Below are 19208 nucleotides of genomic sequence, written 5' to 3' on the forward strand. Positions count from 1 at the left end.
AACATTTTGCATGGAAAAACATAGAAAAACAACGTTCAAATCAAACGCTTTCCTTGATTATCGATTGATTGACAGCCGAGTGAGTGCTACTTGTGGGTGTGCTAGCTAACGCTCCACCTCTTGTTTCACAAGAGCTAGCGAGTTTCCACTGACGTAACGACTAACAATTATTCTCCTTTCATTTAATTGTTTACATGTATGCATTTACATATACATACAGCAAATACAGAGCTTGGAACCAGGGCTGTGGACTCGGACTCGGGGACTCTGTCATTTTTGCCGGACTCGGACTCGGTGCTGATTTTGACCGAGTCCACCGAGTCCGACAATAAAAAAAATACGGAGGAGGATGAGTTTGAAAAAGAACTTGATAGCATTGAGCGCCGCCGGCGTTTGTCGGCCGCCACCTCGCCAACCGACATAGATGAAGAAATTGGGGCAATGTTGGCACTTGGTCGAATGAAAGAGAGCCCATTTGTTACAGCTGATCGTTATCCGTCCGGCCTCAAGGCAGCGACTCGGACACTAACAGCAATGCCAATCAGCCAAGTCAGCGTAGAGCGCCTGTTTTCCGGGCTCAAGTTTATCATGTCTGATCAGCGCGGCGCGATGAAGGCTGACTTGGTTGAGGCGATTTTGTTCCTAAGAACAAACTCAAGTCGTTGAATTGAAACTTGAAAGTATCTGTTTATTGTATTCGTTTATATCAGTGGTTCCCAAAGTGGGCGGTGAGGAAGAAAGGGGCGGTAGGGGGGCGGTAGGGGGGCGGTAGGGGGGCGGCAGTCGATTTGTACACAACACGCCGCTCTGGCCCAGTCAGATCCGACAGCATAGACTACAAAAGCAAAAGCTCAGGTTTGTAATTTCAAGCTTGTAATGTTCAGAATTTTATCTTATAATAAAAACCGCATTCTGGCGGTCAACATCATCTTGAGTTCAAGTCAACATGAAATTGGGGACTCGCCAGAACGCGCCGTGTTGTGTTGTGTTGAGCTGGTTAGGGCAGTGGTCCCCAACCACCGGGCCGCGGACCGGTACCGGTCCGTGGGTCACTTGGTACCGGGCCGCCAAGCCGCACAGAATTTTTTTTTTATCGACGATCAATTAATTCAGGTCAAGACACTCGTCCCGGTCACGTGACATGTTTCCCCAGTCGAGCCCGCAAAGCTAATATGTGGCGACAGGCTAACTAACCAGGCAGTGAAGCATTCAAAACTGCTTCAACACGTGGAGACCAAGCATCCTGCAATAAAAGACAAACCTTAAATCACTTCGGGTGTCATTGTCTCCGATTACGTCTAGATGGGACCGGCTCGTTTCTGAGAAACAAACTCAATGCTCCCACTAATTCAACGTAATGGTAATGATATTATAAATGTATTATTTATTTATTTATATAAATGTATTATTTATTTATATAAATGCCGGTCCTTGGGGGGGGGGGGGGGCGCTAGGAATTCACTGGGGAGCCAAAGGGGGCGCCAGCCTGCAAAAGTTTGGGAACCACTGGTTTATATGTTTAATAAAGACAAAGCCATCACAAAACTGTTGTAATTATTTAGATTTTGATCTAAATTAGCCTTGAATAAAGACTAAGCAGTCACATGAATTAACAGAAAAAATGGACAGCCGGACTCGGACTCGGTGGTCAAGAGGCCGGACTCGGTGCAAAAATCCGACCGAGTCCACAGCCCTGCTCACTACAAACCTGAAATGGTAACAACCCGAAGAGCTGCTCGCTGAAGCGGGAATGTACGGTAGCCGAGAAAGCTCAATTCAAATAGACACAAAAGCGCGTCTTTGACAACTTGTCAGAAGAGACACTCCCATATCATGCATACAACACTAGTTCAAATAATTAAGTAAACACGCATAAAAGACACTCAATGCGCTATATGGGAAATATCATTCTGGCAGAGCAAACCATTTAATGCTGCTATCTTTGGTGAGTAGAAGGGCAAGGCTGGTGGATGATATACAGGTGCATATCAATGAATTACAAAATGATAGAAAAAAAACATAGTCAAGTCGTTTGATTGAAAAACATTATTATAGTATTTTATTTATGAAAGGAATCACGCAAAAAAACCTGCAAGGAATTGATGCACCAATTTCAAGAGGGTTCTTGTTGCTGTAACATGGCGGCAAAGCATTACTTTTATCTAAATAAAGCTTCTCAATTCATTTCAACAGAAAGGGAGAAAAAATTGCAACTAGGTGAAATCATGAACGCTGGGGGACAAATATCCAACTAGTGAAATAAATGAACTCCTCTCCAATTCTATCGAAGTGCACTTGTGGCTGTATTAGTGCATCCCTCCATTTCCACCCCCCCCTCATTTGAGGAAAGTATCGAGCTTCCTTTTGATATTGTCAAAGGAGTCCGTCCCCATGTAGTCCGCCTGGCCTTGCTCCCATTTCTGCTTGCGTTCCTCAGAAGACGGCTGCTGCTCCTCCTGCTGTTGCAGCTGCGGCGGCGACAGGTGGACCGCTGCAGCCGCGGCCGCCAGGTTCTCCTTCATGGCCTGAGGAAACCAGTGAAAACAGCATATGAGTCCCAAATAAGGTACTTCGTAAAAATTTTTTAAAAAAAGCATCAGAAGAAAGGAATGCCGCAGAAGCTCTGATGTGAGGTGGGAGCAAAGCCAACAAGCTTTGATTTGCTTGAGTTGAGCTTCTTCCATACCTGTACGCTGCCAAAAGTAACCATGTAGGGGAACTTTACGGGAAAATCAGGAACATCATCCACCACCAGAAATACATAACAACAATCATATTTACATAATCTGTCATGACTGAAACAAAGTGCATCACATTGAAAAAAAATACGGACGGTATAGTTACCTCACCGATGCATTCCGAGTGGAAGGCCCGCTCTCCGTATTGCTCTTGGAGCATCGGCACCACACTGGCCGAGTACAAGGCCCACCAGTCCAGGAGGAAGGAGGGGTGCGCTCCGCCGGATATCCCTTTGCTTTTGGTGTCCAGGCTGTGATTCCAAGGTTTCGTCTTCCCCAAAAAGTGGACCACCTTGGCCTTGGCGCCGTAGCTGAAAGAAGACGGAGCGGAGACAACGAAGGTTTTCATTTGGAAAAACACGCTCATCCGTCCTGCATTGCCAGGAAAAACAAAAAACAACGTGGGGGGTGCACAGCCACAAGAGTGGACGCACAATGACCTGGCTGAGTGGTAAACATAAAAGGTCTTTAAATAAACAGCTCTATTTGGGGATTTGCAATCAGCTGTTGGGGTAGAAACCCTATCCGGAGTTGCAGCCCTCCCAATACTCAAGTCGCTCTCAACTCCGTGTCAGCGTGTGATTACCAGGCCGTGATTTGCGTACGCCTCGTCACGGCGTACGCAGACACTTGGCTGTCGTATGATTTTACTCTCCAACTTTATAAAAAGAACTCAGTGCCCCGCGCCTCTTTTGTGCGCCACTGACGGCTACATTTATCACCCCACCCATTGCCCGTTCCAAATATTCAAGGCACCCGCTCCAGTATGTCAGCAAAGTGAGACACATACTGCTTGAAAGCCGGTAGGTACGTATAAATGGCGATGCTGCTGAGGTTGTAAATGAAGGGAAGGTGTTTTGAAATGTCAGCCGTAGCCCAGTCGCTGAAGAAGCCGTTTAGTACTCCTTGGTCTCCCCCTGAAACAGAAGGGAGGCATCAGGATAGTATTAGCTCCAAGTCGAACAATCGTGCACCAAAAACAACTGCTGCTTATTTTTCCCAGTAGCGTGAAAGCCAGACTTCTTAATTCCTCTACCTGCTCTGTTAAAATTGTTGACGTCTATAGCCGTCAATGGGAGTGAATGAGTTGCCTTATGAGTCGGTATGATTTTTACGCAATCATCTGGACATGAAAGCTGACTTTTTAATACACAGTGTACATTACATGTATGCTGCTACATTTCACAGTTGGCGGCCAGAGCTTTATAGTATGTGTCACACGAGCGTTACAGTTGACACCTAAGCCTCTTCCTCACCATGGCAAATATCAAAGATCAGTGTGTTGCTAGAAATAGGAAAGCTTGCCTACTTTCTGCTCACTACATTTTTATTCAATGGGAGGTTTGACAATGACTGATCGGGACAACTCAGGATGGATCCCAACACTATCAAAGTGGAAAGCTTGTGAATTTTGCAGTTTTGGAGTTCTTGGAAGTTACATTTGCGTCTAAGTGTGTGATTAAACTCCAAAGTTGTTCTTTGTCAGTTTCCACCCGCTCCTGAGGGCATCATTGCTTAGCAGGTAGCGTGCATTTTTTTTTTTTTCTATTGCATTTCCAAAATGACAAACAATCAGCCTAAAGTGAAAACATCCGAGCGGGTGCGCCCTGGGTTTTTTATTACTTTTTACCGTTCTTCACGGTTTAATTGCATCTATGATGTTTCATGAGTCATTTTCCTTCATAAATTTAAAAAAAACACTCAAAGCATCTGTTAAATGCCAACTGGGGTGCAGTGCGCACTTTTAAAGATTATACTGGCTGTAATGTCTTCCTTTTTTAATTGCCCTTTACTCCATTATAGAAGCCATATCCAACTTCCCGTCGTGAAATATTCTGCAATTAATGCTTGTAAGTCATCAAACGAGGAAGGTAGTTAGCGCCGGCGTCTTAATTGACTTCCGTTGCTTTAGAAAAGTTTCAAGCGCATCGTTTCATCCCTCATTTGCTTTATTGCGATGATACCTAGTGCACTTTTTTTTTTTTTTCCCCTGACAAAATAATATTATCCCTCAAGGGATGGGAATAATTCAAGTAACGCACCGGTGCCGATTTACTGATATTTGCAGTCAACTCAATGAACTACTCTCTTCATTAACGTTTCTTTTGAAGTTTGATGTCCCTGAGTGGGGGGGGGGTGACTCCAAATAACACGGGGTATCCTGCAAATGAGAACATTCAGCCATATCTCGATACTATTAATAAAAAAAAAAAAATGCTAGTCATATTCATGACAAATCTGCCGTGTTTATATATTTTTTTGCAGTCTATCACATTTTAAAATTCTGTTATGTTTTCTGTGTTGAATGACTCGGGGATTTCTGGTATGTAGTTGTTGATATCCTGCCAATTTATTGTTGTGTATCAATGTTTGTTTGGAGCCAGGCACGCAGGGAGAGGACACACCGGATCACATCGCTATCTCTGTTGTCTTTTAAAAATATCATTCATAATCTGTAGAGTGATGGAAAGCTTAAGTGCCACTCTGGCTAAAAGGTCAAAGCAGCTTCCAGTCATGTGTCAGCCTACATAAAAAATAAACACCAATGCTGACTTCTTGGTACACTGACAGCGTAAACAAGGTATGCAGCTTCCAGGATCCCGACGGTAAATTTGACACAAGCCCCCCACCCCCCGCGACTTGTGCAAGTTTGCTTACCGTCAAAGCTGCCGTATTCTGTGGAGTAATGAAGGAGTTTGTCATAAGTCTCCACAGACGGACAAAAAACAAACACGCCCGAGTTGAAGCAGTCAGGCCAGCCGGGATCGGGGGCAGCTGACAGTTCTTCTCTGTCAAAGAGCTCGTCTATATTCGAAAGCACCTGAGATGGAAAACATGCTCAGGCACTTTTTTTCAAATTGATTTGACATCAATTTGTCTCACCAGAGTGTCTGCATCCATGAAGACACACTTGGAGTAATGTGTGAGCGTCCAGCAGTGGAGTTTAGTGAAAGTGATGCCTAATTCGGGCCTCTTCAACAGCGCCAGGTTAGCCACGTCGCCGCTATCGAGCACGTCCACCAGCCGAACCTCGTCGAAGATCCTCCTCAGCACGGACCTGACAGTTTTTCAAGCGTCAGACAACAACAACACAGGATTGATGGATGGGATGGGAATGGAGATTCCTTACTGGCATTCTTCAGACACCTGGGGTCCGATGAGGGCTGCCAACCTTTTGGAGGTTTTGTGGTGCCGCAGGGACTGACCCAGAACCATGGCTCCCTTCGCATAGCTGTCATTGGTAGCCAACGTCACAAAAGCTTGGTCTGTGGGCGTTGTAAATTCTTAAGCAACATTTCAAATGGCTCCCTTGTGTTTTAATAACCTTTGAAATATGAAAAGAGTGACAGCTATGGAGTTGTTGTGGTTGTTGTTGCTACTTTCGGATTGTCCTGTCACGGGTCGCCCCAGCGAGGCACGCACATGATTTGTCTGGCACAGGTCGTAATGCCAGATGCCCTTCCTGACGCAACCCACCCATTTTATATCCGGGCTTTGGACCAGCTGTCAAATAATAGCAGATAATACTAAACAATACATCAAACTGCCAACCACCCTCTCCGACAGGGACATTTGGCATCCATTTTGTTTGACGTGAAGTGAGTGATGTCTTGTATAGCAAACAAAGTGACAAAAACACAGTCGTAATTCTTAAAGAAACGGCCTTACATGTTGCTATAATTATTTGTCGAATTGGATTTAAAGAACGTTAGGCGAACCTGAACAATACTAATCGACACAACCCGACTTTACATATTTTGTCATCCATGTTCAGTTGTCATGGCGACCAGATGTTATGTTATCAAATTATGTAACCATACAGGCTAGCACAAAAAATATCGCATTCAATTTTTGGCAGTTTATATGCACAAAGACAGTGCTAGACAATAATAATCGTAATTATTGTATTGCATCTGACAGGGTTATGATGTCATAGCAACACAACTCAACTGACAATATTCAATAGAGTATTTGTCACTTTTGACAGTACTTTTTTTTAAAAGTTAAAATGCAAAATTAAAGTAACAAATACTGCACATTGTTCAATTGTTTGATGTCACTGCGTCTTGTGACGACAGCATGAGTGATGACGTCAGGTGATCGACACACTACTGACATTTAACCTAAAAAAGATCACTTAAAACCTGTACACACATGAGTTCGAGTTTAAAGTAACGACACACACCCCAAGTAGAAATCGCGCTTTGTCACTCCGGTGACATTTTACCTAGGCGCGTCGTTTTATATTTCAGTACAAACTTTTCCACGCTCGTCGCACGCACTTTAAGTGTCAGGTCTCGCCCCCTGGACAGTATCGCGTTATTTGGAGAAAAAGTCGCGTTCCGTTGTCCCATACCTGCCATGACCGAAGGAAGAAAGTCCAAGCTACGTCTTCGTAGCTTCTTGGACGCGACCACCGCACGCACGCACGCACGTACACTCAGGGCAGCTTTGGCGTGCAAACGAAAAGGAGCGACTAAATTTTACTGTGGTGCATTTATAGCAGTGGGACAGTGGTCAGCGTCATGTGACTGGGAATGGGGGTGTCCCGTATGTCCTGTCTCCTGTCCACGCACGCACACATGCTACCAAACCGTGATTTGAAACCGTAACTAACACCGGCTAGTAACCCCAATTTGAAAGCTAATTAACTTTACAATCCTTAATCACTTGCCTTTCCCCCCGATCTGAGAGCAGAGTGGTTGGAGCCGCTCCAGCAAAACAAACACTACCCCAAATTACATATTTTTTTAGCACAAGTTATATAAATAGAGTAGTTAAGTGACCAGAAGTAGCGTGGTAATACAGCTCCGCAAATGATGCAGAGTGACAGCTAAATGATAAATGGTAAATACGACCAGTCCTTCAGAAACCCTTGATCCGATTCCACTATAACTTAGAAGGGTTCATCTTAGATCCTTTTTTTCTCTTATTTTATAAATACTAAACTGCTTCACATTGGAATGTGTGTAAAGCAGAGTGTTGCGGTGCTCTGAAAATATTTGAAGAATGTTGCAGTGTTGGAGGACATATCAAGGAACCGTCCATAAAGCGTATGATGGCTAAATATGATGCTTTGGCATCACCTTGTGGACAAAGGGAAGTACGGCAAATGCACTTGGTGTTTCCCAACTTTTATCGCGTCAACAGGCTTGGTGTATTTTACGTTAGAAAAAACGGATGTACATGTCTTCTGTAAACGCATGTGGAGTTAGTATTTGTTTTTCGTTTTGTTTAGGTACTACTTGTTAATTAATATTTTTATTTTTTCTATAAATGTTTTTGTTGTGCAGTTTCAAAAAATGTAATGTATGATCCACAGCAATCAGTTTTATTTGCGCAATTTTCTTTCTCTTAAACTCCACGGAGGCCTAGGCTGACTCTAAATAAATGTAGTGTATTGTAACCCTGCCCCCCAAACTATATAATTTTAAATTGAATGCAGTGAAGCCTGTATAGTGGGCCCATTGTTTTTACTAGCTATACATGAGTGTTTTATTCTACATTTGTTCCCCCCTCCCATCAGACGAAGCAGCAGACACTCTATTATCATACACACATAAAGCTTTGATTCAGCACGTGGGGATGGATCATTGATTTTATTGTTCACACTCATCTTGACATTCTCTCAAGCACAGCAAGGAAACATGGCGGGTGGTGACCGTTCCCATGGATACGGGGCTGGAGATGGCGGAGAGGTTGCCAGGGGCCGGGGGGGAGGCTGGAGAACTTGTTGGCGGGGGTCCTTTGCTTCTCTGGTCCCACTCAGTTTTTTTTTTTTTTAATAGAGGTTCTTCTGCACATAAGCAACGATGTGCTTGACGGCCAGCATGGTCTCCTCGCACGTGGGCTTAATCTGAGACTCGGGCAGCAGGAAACCGTAACGACCGGTGTCGCGCAACTCAAAGGTGAAGGAGTATTTCACACCCAGGTCGTAGGCCCAGTCGTCGGAGCCTCCGGCGGCGGGGTCTGAGGGCACGTAAACAGAGAGAGACAAGCTTTGTATACAGAGAAGCTAAGGTTAGCCTAGCATGGTTTTGGTCACGAGACAACTAGACTGTCAAGCCTTTCACGGTGGGTCAGTTTTACTCACAGATGGTCGCTGCTCCAGGTCCACTGGTGTAGCGGGTTCCATACAGACCACGAAGAGCGGCAGAAGCTCCCTGAGCGATCTTCAGCTGCAATGAATACGGAGGAGAAAAAAAAGACACGAGTCGGCATGTTTTCTTCTTACACTACCAGTCATTATAGATCAGGAGAAGTTTGCATGGGGGGATCCTCGACTTGGAACAGACTTTGGTGATCAGAAAAAACACACACACTTGGATTTATGAGTGGAAATACTTGCAAGTTAGGATTTAAAGATGGACGAGAAGCCATGAACTCAATCCAGATGATAACGGCAAAAAACACGCGCGTACGCACGTGTAACGTATTATTACGGAAATTGCGCCGGCGCCCGGCAGGAAATGAAATCAAGGCACGCTCAGGAAATGAAATTCCTCATCTGCGAGACTTCTTTTGTTCATCTCCTTTCAAGTGTCAAAAAGATGCCAAGCATTAGTGACTGGAGGTGCGAGTGTGAACTAACTGGATCCTCCCAATTGAGAGCCAGAAGTTTGGTACTGACCAGCTCGCTGTGGTGCGCAGCCAGCTCATACGTGTACGAGTAAGGGAAGAGCAGCAGCTGCGAGTATGAGTGGATGGTGATGTAGGCCTTGATGATCGACTTGTTCGCGCGGATAAAGTCGGCCACATTCTTGACCTCAATCTCTGACTCGGGTTTGTAGCCGCAGAAGGTGTCGCTGCAGGGCTTGCTGGAGGCTCCGATGGCTGAAATGAAGACCCCGATTGTCGTCTCCATTGTGTCTCCATCATCTTCATCCTACTCACTGCACCAGCCGGCGTTCCAGTTTCTGTTGGGATCGGCTCCGATGCAGCTGGATCCAGATCTCCTGGAGCGGGTTTTCCTCCACATTCTGTTCTGAAAAGCATACAGCGCAAACACAGTCAGTCATCTTTTTTTTGGGGGGGTGGGGGGGGGCACTTACGCTCTTGTGGGTGTAGGCATAGCCGTCAATGTTGAAGACTGGAAGGACGTAGACGTCCATCTGGTTGAGCAGGTTGGTCATCTGAGAATCTTTGCCGTAGGTGGACAGAGCCTGAAGACACAAAAGCGGTTAGGAAAACATCCCTCATTTTGAAACTGGGGGGGTTCTTTGGCTCGGACCTCCTTGACAAACCACTGGCAGAAAGCAGGCGAGATCCACTCCCTGGCATGGATGCCGCAGTCCATGAAGATGGCGGGCTTGGCGAAGCTGGACTTTTTGCCGAGCTGCCGTGGCAGACAAATGGTCAGATGCAATCGTGTTCCATGGCGAGATCTGTTGCTCAAAAGGCCTGACCTTGAGGAGAGTCATGGGGCGTCCCTCAAAGGTGTTACCAATCACCTGCTTGCTGATCAGACTCGGGTTGGAAGAGGAAATGGATGCAATCCATGCCTGGACCTAACAGAACAAAAAATTGCAGATTGAGGAAAAAAGTGGAAGCTACTTCTTCTTACCTTGTCCCAGCTGTTGTAATTGATGTAGCTGTGGCTTCGGGGTGAAGCCTTATTGTCGGCCTGGTCCTCTACGGCAGACTGCAGGTCGTCGATGAGCACCCTTTAAGAAAAGGCATTTAGCCAAAAAATGCTGCTAGGTTGACGGGAGAATTTCTCAGACGACTAAATCCGAATCTTACTCATGCTCCATGTCACTTTGCAGCAACATGATGAGCACCATGTCCTGGTACAAAGCGGGCACACGGATGTCCACGTCCGTGTCGATGGTCACCAGCTCGACGCTCTCGGGTCTCCAGAAGTCCACCTAGTAAAAAAGACAATCGTGCTTGAGCTACAGCGACGGCACGTGAAGGTACGTTAGAGTTGAAAGTCTACCTCGATGGTCTGTGCCAGGTCCTTGATGAGGGTCACATGTTGGTCCAAAACTGGTTTCAGACGCAGCACTTGTTGGCTGGGGGGGAAATTGTATTCATGAATTTATTCCGGAGAAAACTCTTCAACCTCAGTCAAACTTGGCAAAATACAAGAAAAGGCTCTCGGTATGATACACCGATGATAAAGTGCGTCACAGCGGGGTGTAACGAAGACCTCCCGAAGATGACAACTTTCTTGTTTGCCGCCGCATGGAAAATTGTAATACTCCAAGTTGATGGGAGGCTAATTGAACTGGATCAGAAGCCAGCGCCAGCCGTGATGGATCGCAGCCACTTGTCACAGTATGCAGCATTAGCAAAAAGTATGATTTGCTCAGCGTGTTTGGCATGGAAAAGAAAAATGGAATTGTCTTTTCGGCAGAAGATTGGGAAACGTTACCCGTCGAAGCGAGCGACGTCCGCCAGGGCCACGGCGACCAGTCCAAAAAGCAGGAGGATTCTCATGTTGGCAAGTCGGGCTGACGTGGCCGCTGCAAGGCTCTTATAAGCGTGGGCACGACCCCCCCCCCCCCCCCTGTCATTTGTAATCAGTTCCGACATGCATAAGTCAATCATTAATACAACCGAGGTGTTGAAACTTGCAAGGTGACATTTTTAGGAATGATGACACATTTCATAATCAAGCAAAGAAGAAAGAAAGATAGATTAGTATCAATTTTAATGTTATATTTTTATTTATATTCTCACATATTCACAACTGTACACATAGACGGTAAAAAACAATATATCGACATATTTAAATACCACAGACCCTTTCTACTTTTTTTTTTTTTTTTTTTTTTACATTGTTACCACCAAGTATATTTTGGACATCGCCACGAGGAGCACATTGGACAGTACAACCACCAAAAAGCATCCTCAATATTTTTGTCGTACAGTACATTGACGCCACATTTGTCGCTTCACAAATTTTTTTTTTTTTTGCACTTCCGACTGCACACACGAAACATTTGATGACCTCTAAGCATGACGACACCGTGTCCTCATGGCCCCCACTTCACATGCTGCATGCAAATGAAAAGACCCATGCAAGAAATTGGACACAAAGTCCACCATTTTGTTTTTAGGTAACTATTTTGGGCTTTCTAACTTAGATCACAAGGGAGGGAAAATGCTTTTTTCCTTGTAACTGATGGACCAGCATGCTACAGGACATCAAAACAGACCGGCATGCTTCAGCATTTCCAACCGTGGAATGTCTTCTTCTTCGGCCTCTGTAGTCCCCTTTCCCCCGCCCCTGTTACTTCCCATCGGACGAAGCCTTGCTTTTCAGGGCAGTCAGGCTCAGAGCCTCGGAGGCCCGAAAGGACAAGGCGCTCATCTTGGAGCTGATGCTGGGGTGTCCCCCAGTGGGTCTGGACGGCGAGCAGCGCAGCAGCCGCTTGCAGTTCTTGCGGAAGTTGCGTCCCACAAACCCGTAGACGATCGGGTTGACGCAGCTGTTGAGATAAGCCAGGCAGATGGTGAAGGGCATGGCCGTGTCGATGATTTCAACCAAGGTGCAGTTCTCCATCTTCATGAGTTGGGTGAGAACCTGCAGCAAGTGGAAGACCTGGTGCGGCATCCAACACAGGAAGAACGCCAGGACGGCGGCGGCCAGCATCCGCAGAACCTCGTCGTCGCGAGACCTCGAGCTCTTCTGGATGTGCCTGGCGCCAACCAGCGCCCGCCCGATCAGGCAGTAACAGGTGATGATGATGACGAAGGGCACCAGGAAGCCCATCAGGCTCTTCATGAGGCTGATGGCCAGGAGGAGACCCTTGAGCCTCTCACGGTTCTCCGAGGTTGGGTGCAGGACACCGCACAAGGTGTTGTTGGTGTTGGCCACGTTGAGCACGTCCCGCGTCAAGGCCGTGGGCACGCTGAGGACCAAGGCCACCAGCCACACCACCACGAAGGTGATGCGGGCGTAGGCCACCGTGCGGAAGCGTCGTGAGCGCACCGGGTGCACGATGGCCAGGTAGCGGTCGATGCTGAGCGCCGTGAGGAAGAAGGTGCTGGTGTACAAGTTCAACATGGCCAGCCCGGCGCTGGTCTTGCACAGAAACCCACCGAACGGCCAGTGGTAGCCCGTGGCGGTGAATGTGGCCCACATGGGCAACGTGATGAGGAAAGTCAGGTCGGACACGGCCAGGTTGAGCACGAAGATGTTGGCGACCGTCTTGAGCCTCATGTAGCAGTAGATGACGGCCACCACCATGCAGTTGCCCACCATGCCGATGACGAAATTGCAACTGTACACGATGGGCACCAAGGTGAAGATGATATCGTGGTTTCCGGACATGCCGCATGTCAGGTTGATCTCCTTGGTCGTCCTTGCTGTCACGTTCTCCATTTTGCCGCTTGGATTCCGCTGACAGCTGTTAGAACTTTAAAACAAGCCTTGGGCCAGAGTTGCTGTAGCTTGTCCTATAAAGAAGTCACGAGAAGAAGAAAAAAAAGACATTGGAAAGTGGCAGAGTCTTTTGTTCAATGATAATTTCATTTTTTTTTTAATAAACATTAAAAAATTATGGAAAGATGTTTAGATAACGTGTCCAGCCCCCCACCGTCTGTCTTCTCAGTATGAGCACTATGCAAGTCAATAAAAGAGAGAAACTATTTTGAGTGCTAGTACTATTGCCACCTCTGGCACCAGCACGACCCATAAACGCTAAATCCACACAAAAGCGCTCACCCCTACACACGAGCTCATTACCGAGCCCAGCATTAAAAGCATCCTTACGCTTTATGCTACCTCGCTAAAAGAGGAGGCCGTGAAAAAAACAGATGTCAAATGCCCGTATATTCCAAAAATGCTCCTGAGGAACATCGTTACTCAGATGTTCAACGTCCCGACTCGTCATTTAATGAATAGGCTAATGAATGGCGACATTCCGTCCGTCCACCTGGGTGGATCCCAGAAGGATAACGTTATTAATAATTCGACAATTCCATTTCTGCACAAAGTGCTGGAGAGCTGAGGCTGCCTTGAAATGAATTGTTGCAATATAAAATGTGAAATTTAATGTCCAGTTCTCGCTCATCAGGATAAAATGTGTCTGTATGCTTTGGTGAGCAGATGTTGCTTGCGGAGTTTTTTTTTTTTTTTTTTTTTTAATGTCCAGGAAAGCCGCATCAGGGATTTTAGTTTCCCTTCCGGTCCCTGTGCGTTACGGCCTGTGTTAAAGCTCCCAAGATAGGCTTAGCGCGTCATTAAAGCACAAAAGGTATAAGAAGACACGTTTGAAAAATGCTCGCCTCGATACGTCGTGCCTCAGCGTGAGAACGTCTAATCAGCGTGCACCTAAACAAACAAGACAGCGGGGATTCGGCTCTCTGGAAACTTTTTTTTTTAGGCCCGACGGTGAGAAAACCAAACCTGCGTGTGGTGGAAAATTAGCCCGGGGGTGGTGAGCCTTTGCTTCCATTTGTACAGGCAAGAGAGATGAAATTATACTACCTGGTTTTATGTTTAATGGCTCTGTGGGCCTCATTAGTTGGCCTACAATAATTGTCGCGGCATACACTAAATAAATGAGTCACTGAGAACTGTTGTGGGCTAACTCCATTTTTTTTTAAATGCAGCTTTGTGGGTAAGTGATTTAAAGTTTTGTTTGCCTTTTGAATGTCCACCACCAACAGTTTAGCCCAAACACTCATCGGCTCTATCAAAAAAAATGTTGAGTGTGCAAATGGACTGCCACCTATATGTGAACATTGGAACTAAATCTTGATTATTATTTCATTTTTGCGTTAAATCTATTCATTCACCAAAAACTACCTTTGCCCACTCTATTTGTCAGTGGATCACTTACTAAAGCCGCGTTTGTGAAGTATTGTGGCAAAATTCAAGCTGAAGTACAATTATAAGTATAAAAAAATACAATTTTAAAAACAAAATTATGAATATATATTTTTTGTGGGGTGTACACTATATTATTATTGCCATTTTGATAAAGTGCTCAAGCGGACAGTTGACAGCTCACTATGACCACAAGAGGTCAGTATTGCTTTAAGATAATATTGTAGTTGAGTGGCAATGGCTCGTTCGCTTTATATTTCTGTATTTTTTTGTATCTATCATAAATGAGAAATATTCAAATATTTTGTTATTGAATAATTGTGAAGACAACATAAATCAAGTGTTACATTTCTGCATTCATTCACAAGTAAATATTAATGCTAGTCGCCATTAATGGAATTTTTTGAGTGAGCGCTTTGCTATTTTTCTTAACAATAAAGTGGCATCATGTCAAAAATGTTAATCCAGTAATTAACTTTACATAATAATAAACATTTTCAGGTAATGTACAATTCATCACAAGTGATGGAAGCCGATTCCACAGCATTCTATCAGAACAATTTAATCTTCCCGACTTTGGTGAAGAACAACAAGCGTATCGTTAAGGTTGTGGCTTACGCAGGACGACTTGGCACTGCCAACGACAACACAATGATGGGCTATCTTGCACGCTTTCCTGCACAGGGGCCAGGCATTGCACGTCATTGCTTTGTTATTTACTTGTACAGTATGTTGTTTTCCATTGTTAATGATTAGAGTAGCAGTTTAGCTGCAGGTGGCCATAAAAAGCCTCCTAGAACAGCAGAACTTTATTTGGGGTCACTTTGAACTCTGTATAGGTCTCAGCATCGATCGTGGCTCCTTTTAAGGCAGCAGTTTGTGCCACAGGTGTTCTTAATAAAATGTTCAAATTTCACTTTTGAGGCATTTCCGACAAAATCTTTCGTTTCACAAGGGATTTATGATAAGCGCCTCTGTAAATAAGGTCTGAAAATCTCCACCATGTGCTCAGTTTATGATTTTATGAGAATTCGAAGTGTTTTTCCATGAGGGAAGTGCATCAAGGCAAACAACGAGGTGTGACAGACGGGAGCTGGGTACTCGGAAGCTGGTGATTTTTTAACGGCGGACATATGGCGATATGACACATTACAGAATGGGCGCCATAAACCCAGGGTGACCGCAAAACAGGAAGGCAAACATGGAGGTCGAAGCTGCATCCTCCTCCTCCAGGGAAGAAGCATAAAGGTCAGGCAAGGCTTATGGTAAACAATCAAGACAGCAATAGCAGGATGTTGGGGGTGAGAAACCCACTGCCTGAAAAAATGACCATTGACAGCCAACATTTTTACTTACAGTACAGTGGCGAGAGAAAGTCTACAAACAAAGTTGACATGTTTTTCACCCCCTTGAAAAAAACTTTTTTTATATAGTATATAAAATATATATAATTTTTTGGGGGTATTTTTTTAAATATATGACAAAACCCAGGCATTTAAACAGGGGTGTGTAGACTTTTTATATCCACTGTATTTATAAACAACCTCCTCCTGGGATCATGGGAAGTTTGTGTCCAAGTAAAATCACAGCCCAGGTTTGAGCGAGTAAATAAAAAAACATGCTTCCCATCAACGGAGATATGCAAGGCTGCCCTTGGACTGCGCAACGGCTCCCGCCTTCCACACGCTTTCCACACGCCACCCGCGTAGTGTGTGCGAGTCTGACCACACACACACAACCAAGCGTGATGCGGGCTTGATGGAGTTAATGATTGATACCAGGCCGTCATCAAGTAGGCCGTCATCAAGTAGGTTTTCTCTTGACGGGCGCTCCCATCAAACGTGCTTGAATGCTGCCCAATTAAACATTCACAATATTTCCTTTTTTTTTTTTTTTTTTTTTTTGCGGCATAAAAAACCCCCACTGCATTTGTGTGTAAGTTTTTTTGCTATTTTATTTTTTATTGTTGCCTCATTTTCTATTTTTATATATGTATATATATATATATATATATATATGTGTGTATACAATACAGCCAGACTACATTGGGGTGTCAATAGACGATAAAAGTATTTTTATCTGATAATAAAAATGTCATATTACAAGAATAAAGAAACAAGTAAGTTCATTTAATAATTAACCTTTCCCAACCTTTTTTCATTCACGGCACACCTTTTCATTGGAAAAAATCTCACGGCACACCGCCAACAAAAATCTGTTATGCTTCTATATTAAAATCAGTTATATTACAACGAAAGACGTAAAGTCCTATTCCTATATATATATATGTATGGAGAGTCGAATAATTTAATAGAAATAAATACTAAATATTCTTTAAATTGTATTCCTTTTTTTTTAAATAAAAGTGACTGTTTTTTAAAAAGGTTTTAGACGGTGTAAGAAATAAACTATTTAAAGTGATTGTGATTAAAATAAAAGAATCAACGTGATTTTGTTTACTGTTTTAGACTAGGTCTATAAATATTGCAACAATAAGAACAAAGTCACTTTTAAAGACGCTCTGCTGTTCTGACAGCAGCTGAGTGGCTATCACAGTCGAGGTGTCTCGACTTGACTGTTTATGTATGTGAAAAATAACCAATCCAGGTTCTCCGGTTGAACTGCATGCTCTGATTTCCATTGGACCACAAACGCACCACAACCGTCATAGTGTCTGTCACTGTTAGCAAAATCACACAGCAACACACACATAAACTGAATATGTGCCAATGCAGCACAATCAGACCGACAGAGCATAACATTTCAAGATTCTCCGATTCTCCACGCATGCACGATTAGCAAGTGGCTGACCAGGCCTTGCGCGAAATGACCAGTGGTTTGGCGATCCTGTTTACAATGCGCTCCGTAATTAATATTTGACAATCCCACGGCACAGCTGAACGTCTCTCACGGCACACCAGTGTGTGCTGAGTACAGTGTCAGCATTTCTTCTCTTAAAAAACTTCTCCATCACTGTCACTATCGACTCGTCTCGCTATCCACAATGACAACGTCGCTGTCAATGCTACCTGCATGGGCATCCCATATACCTGCCGCTGCATCCACAAGTCACCAATTTTCTCGTCTGCAAGCACAAGGCAAATCGCTACCTGCTGCTGCCACCTTCTGATATGGAAGATATGATTACTCTGCCGCACAGGCGCACAAATTGGAGAATTTCCCACGGCACCCCTGACAATATTTTGCGGCACACCAGTGTGCCGCGGCACCCCGGTTGAAAAACACTGATTTAATTAACAGCATGTTTGTATTAACAGGTAATACTTTTGGTAAAAGTGAAAAGATTATTTTAACTTTACACCATTTAAAGTTTGCTTATTACATTCCGTCCTTCCCATCATAAAATGACTTTATTCTTGTAATATTAACATTTTTGTTTTCACAAGATTGCTCACAAATGCAGCATTTAAAGCAGCGGGCTTGAGTCTGAAATGTTGCATGTGTATATATATATATATACACACACATATATATATATATAGACATACATATATTTTTTTTCCTGAATATTTGTGTATTTTTCCATCTACTATTGTGTCTATCTATTGAATTCTTTACTTCCTGTCAGCAACCCAATTGTTGAAAACCATCTGATTCCAGATTGTGATGTTTCAAGTTGGGTGTGAAGTCTCGACCCGTAATGGACGGAAGCAAACGTGACCATTACCAAGTCGGGCCAATGGGATCCATCCACACAATGACTATGACGCTTAAAAGGCAGCACACCATCTGCATTCTTCATTCAACCAGCTCAGTGGCCTAGTGGTAGAGTGTCCGCCCTGAGACTGGAAGGTTGTGGGTTCAAACCCCGGCCGGGTCATACCAAAGACTATAAAAATGGGACCCATTGCCTCCCTGCTTGGCACTCAGCATTAAGGGTTGGAATTGGGGGGTTAGATCACCAACTGATTCCCGAGCGCGGCACCGCTGCTGCTCACTGCTCCCCTCTCCCCCAGGGGATGGATTAAAATCAGGGCTGTGGACTCGGTCGGATTTTCGCACCGAGTCCGAGTCCGGCCTCTTGACCACGAGTCCGAGTCCGGCTGTCCATTTTTTTCTGTTAATTCATGTGACAGCTTAGTCTTTATTCAAGGCTAATTTAGATCAAAATCTAAATAATTACAACAGTTTTGTGATGGCTTTGTCTTTATTAAACATATAAACGAATACAATAAACAGATACTTTCAAGTTTTAATAATTAATTACACCATTATAGCTCAGACATTTATCTAAACACAAATAATTAGTGACGACCCCACAACTATCGAAACACATCAATGATATAAGCTGGGTGACATAATCGTCCTTGACATTGGTACATAATGTAAACATTAGCCTAAGTGCAACTCAACGTGGCCGCATTGATCGTAACTTACGCTCGGTCTTGTACGTGCACGCACGCAGGCAGGCAGGCGCGGGCGCGCACGCAACAACTAAATTTGTCTTCATAACAAGCAAGCAGGGCTGTGGACAGTATTCCTACGCGCATTCTCAGCAGCATGATGAAAATAAAATTCAATAACGTCACTGAGGCATATTTTAACGAACTCCACTTCATTGTATGGCTTTTTAGCCCGTGCAATGTTCCAAGCCAGTTGAAACAATGCAAGTGTGACAGTCTCTGAGTGCTTCGTAATTTTTTTGAAAAACTGTACCTATTTTTCTG

General features: G+C 44.4%; 3 protein-coding genes across 8 annotated transcripts in view; all 3 read right to left on the minus strand.

Moving 5' to 3' along the window:
• Positions 1 to 1916: 1916 nt before the first annotated feature.
• Positions 1917 to 7256, minus strand: gyg1b (glycogenin 1b). 6 transcript variants are annotated; one of them, XM_037280318.1, is made up of 8 exons: positions 7096 to 7256; positions 5869 to 6004; positions 5622 to 5796; positions 5397 to 5559; positions 3529 to 3655; positions 2845 to 3049; positions 2687 to 2719; positions 1917 to 2525 (listed from the first exon to the last, which is right to left on the minus strand). In XM_037280318.1, exons 1-8 carry the CDS (start codon positions 7100 to 7102, stop codon positions 2337 to 2339), a joined length of 1035 nt encoding a protein of 344 aa, XP_037136213.1. In that variant the 5' UTR covers positions 7103 to 7256; the 3' UTR covers positions 1917 to 2336. The 6 variants fall into 6 exon arrangements, with proteins under 6 accessions (XP_037136213.1, XP_037136212.1, XP_037136214.1 ...); XM_037280317.1 differs by having other exon boundaries at positions 2687 to 2752; XM_037280320.1 differs by having other exon boundaries at positions 2323 to 2525; positions 2850 to 3049.
• A 1063-nt stretch (positions 7257 to 8319) lies between these two features.
• cpb1 (carboxypeptidase B1 (tissue)) lies at positions 8320 to 11234 on the minus strand. The gene is made up of 11 exons (XM_037280308.1): positions 11116 to 11234; positions 10678 to 10753; positions 10482 to 10606; positions 10303 to 10402; positions 10145 to 10246; positions 9970 to 10074; positions 9791 to 9901; positions 9633 to 9723; positions 9370 to 9572; positions 8833 to 8917; positions 8320 to 8708 (listed from the first exon to the last, which is right to left on the minus strand). Exons 1-11 carry the CDS (start codon positions 11178 to 11180, stop codon positions 8521 to 8523), a joined length of 1251 nt encoding a protein of 416 aa, XP_037136203.1. The 5' UTR covers positions 11181 to 11234; the 3' UTR covers positions 8320 to 8520.
• A 143-nt stretch (positions 11235 to 11377) lies between these two features.
• Positions 11378 to 19208, minus strand: part of agtr1b (angiotensin II receptor, type 1b) — a 28847-nt gene continuing 21016 nt past the window's right edge. Inside the window, exon 2 of the mRNA XM_037280316.1 lies at positions 11378 to 13145. Within this exon, the coding sequence (XP_037136211.1) occupies positions 11977 to 13071 (1095 nt within the window). The 5' untranslated portion in view covers positions 13072 to 13145 and the 3' untranslated portion in view covers positions 11378 to 11976. The remainder of the gene's footprint in view (positions 13146 to 19208) is intronic.

This window comes from Syngnathus acus, chromosome 20, assembly GCF_901709675.1.
Source record: "Syngnathus acus chromosome 20, fSynAcu1.2, whole genome shotgun sequence".
Classification (NCBI taxonomy): Eukaryota; Metazoa; Chordata; class Actinopteri; order Syngnathiformes; family Syngnathidae; genus Syngnathus; species Syngnathus acus.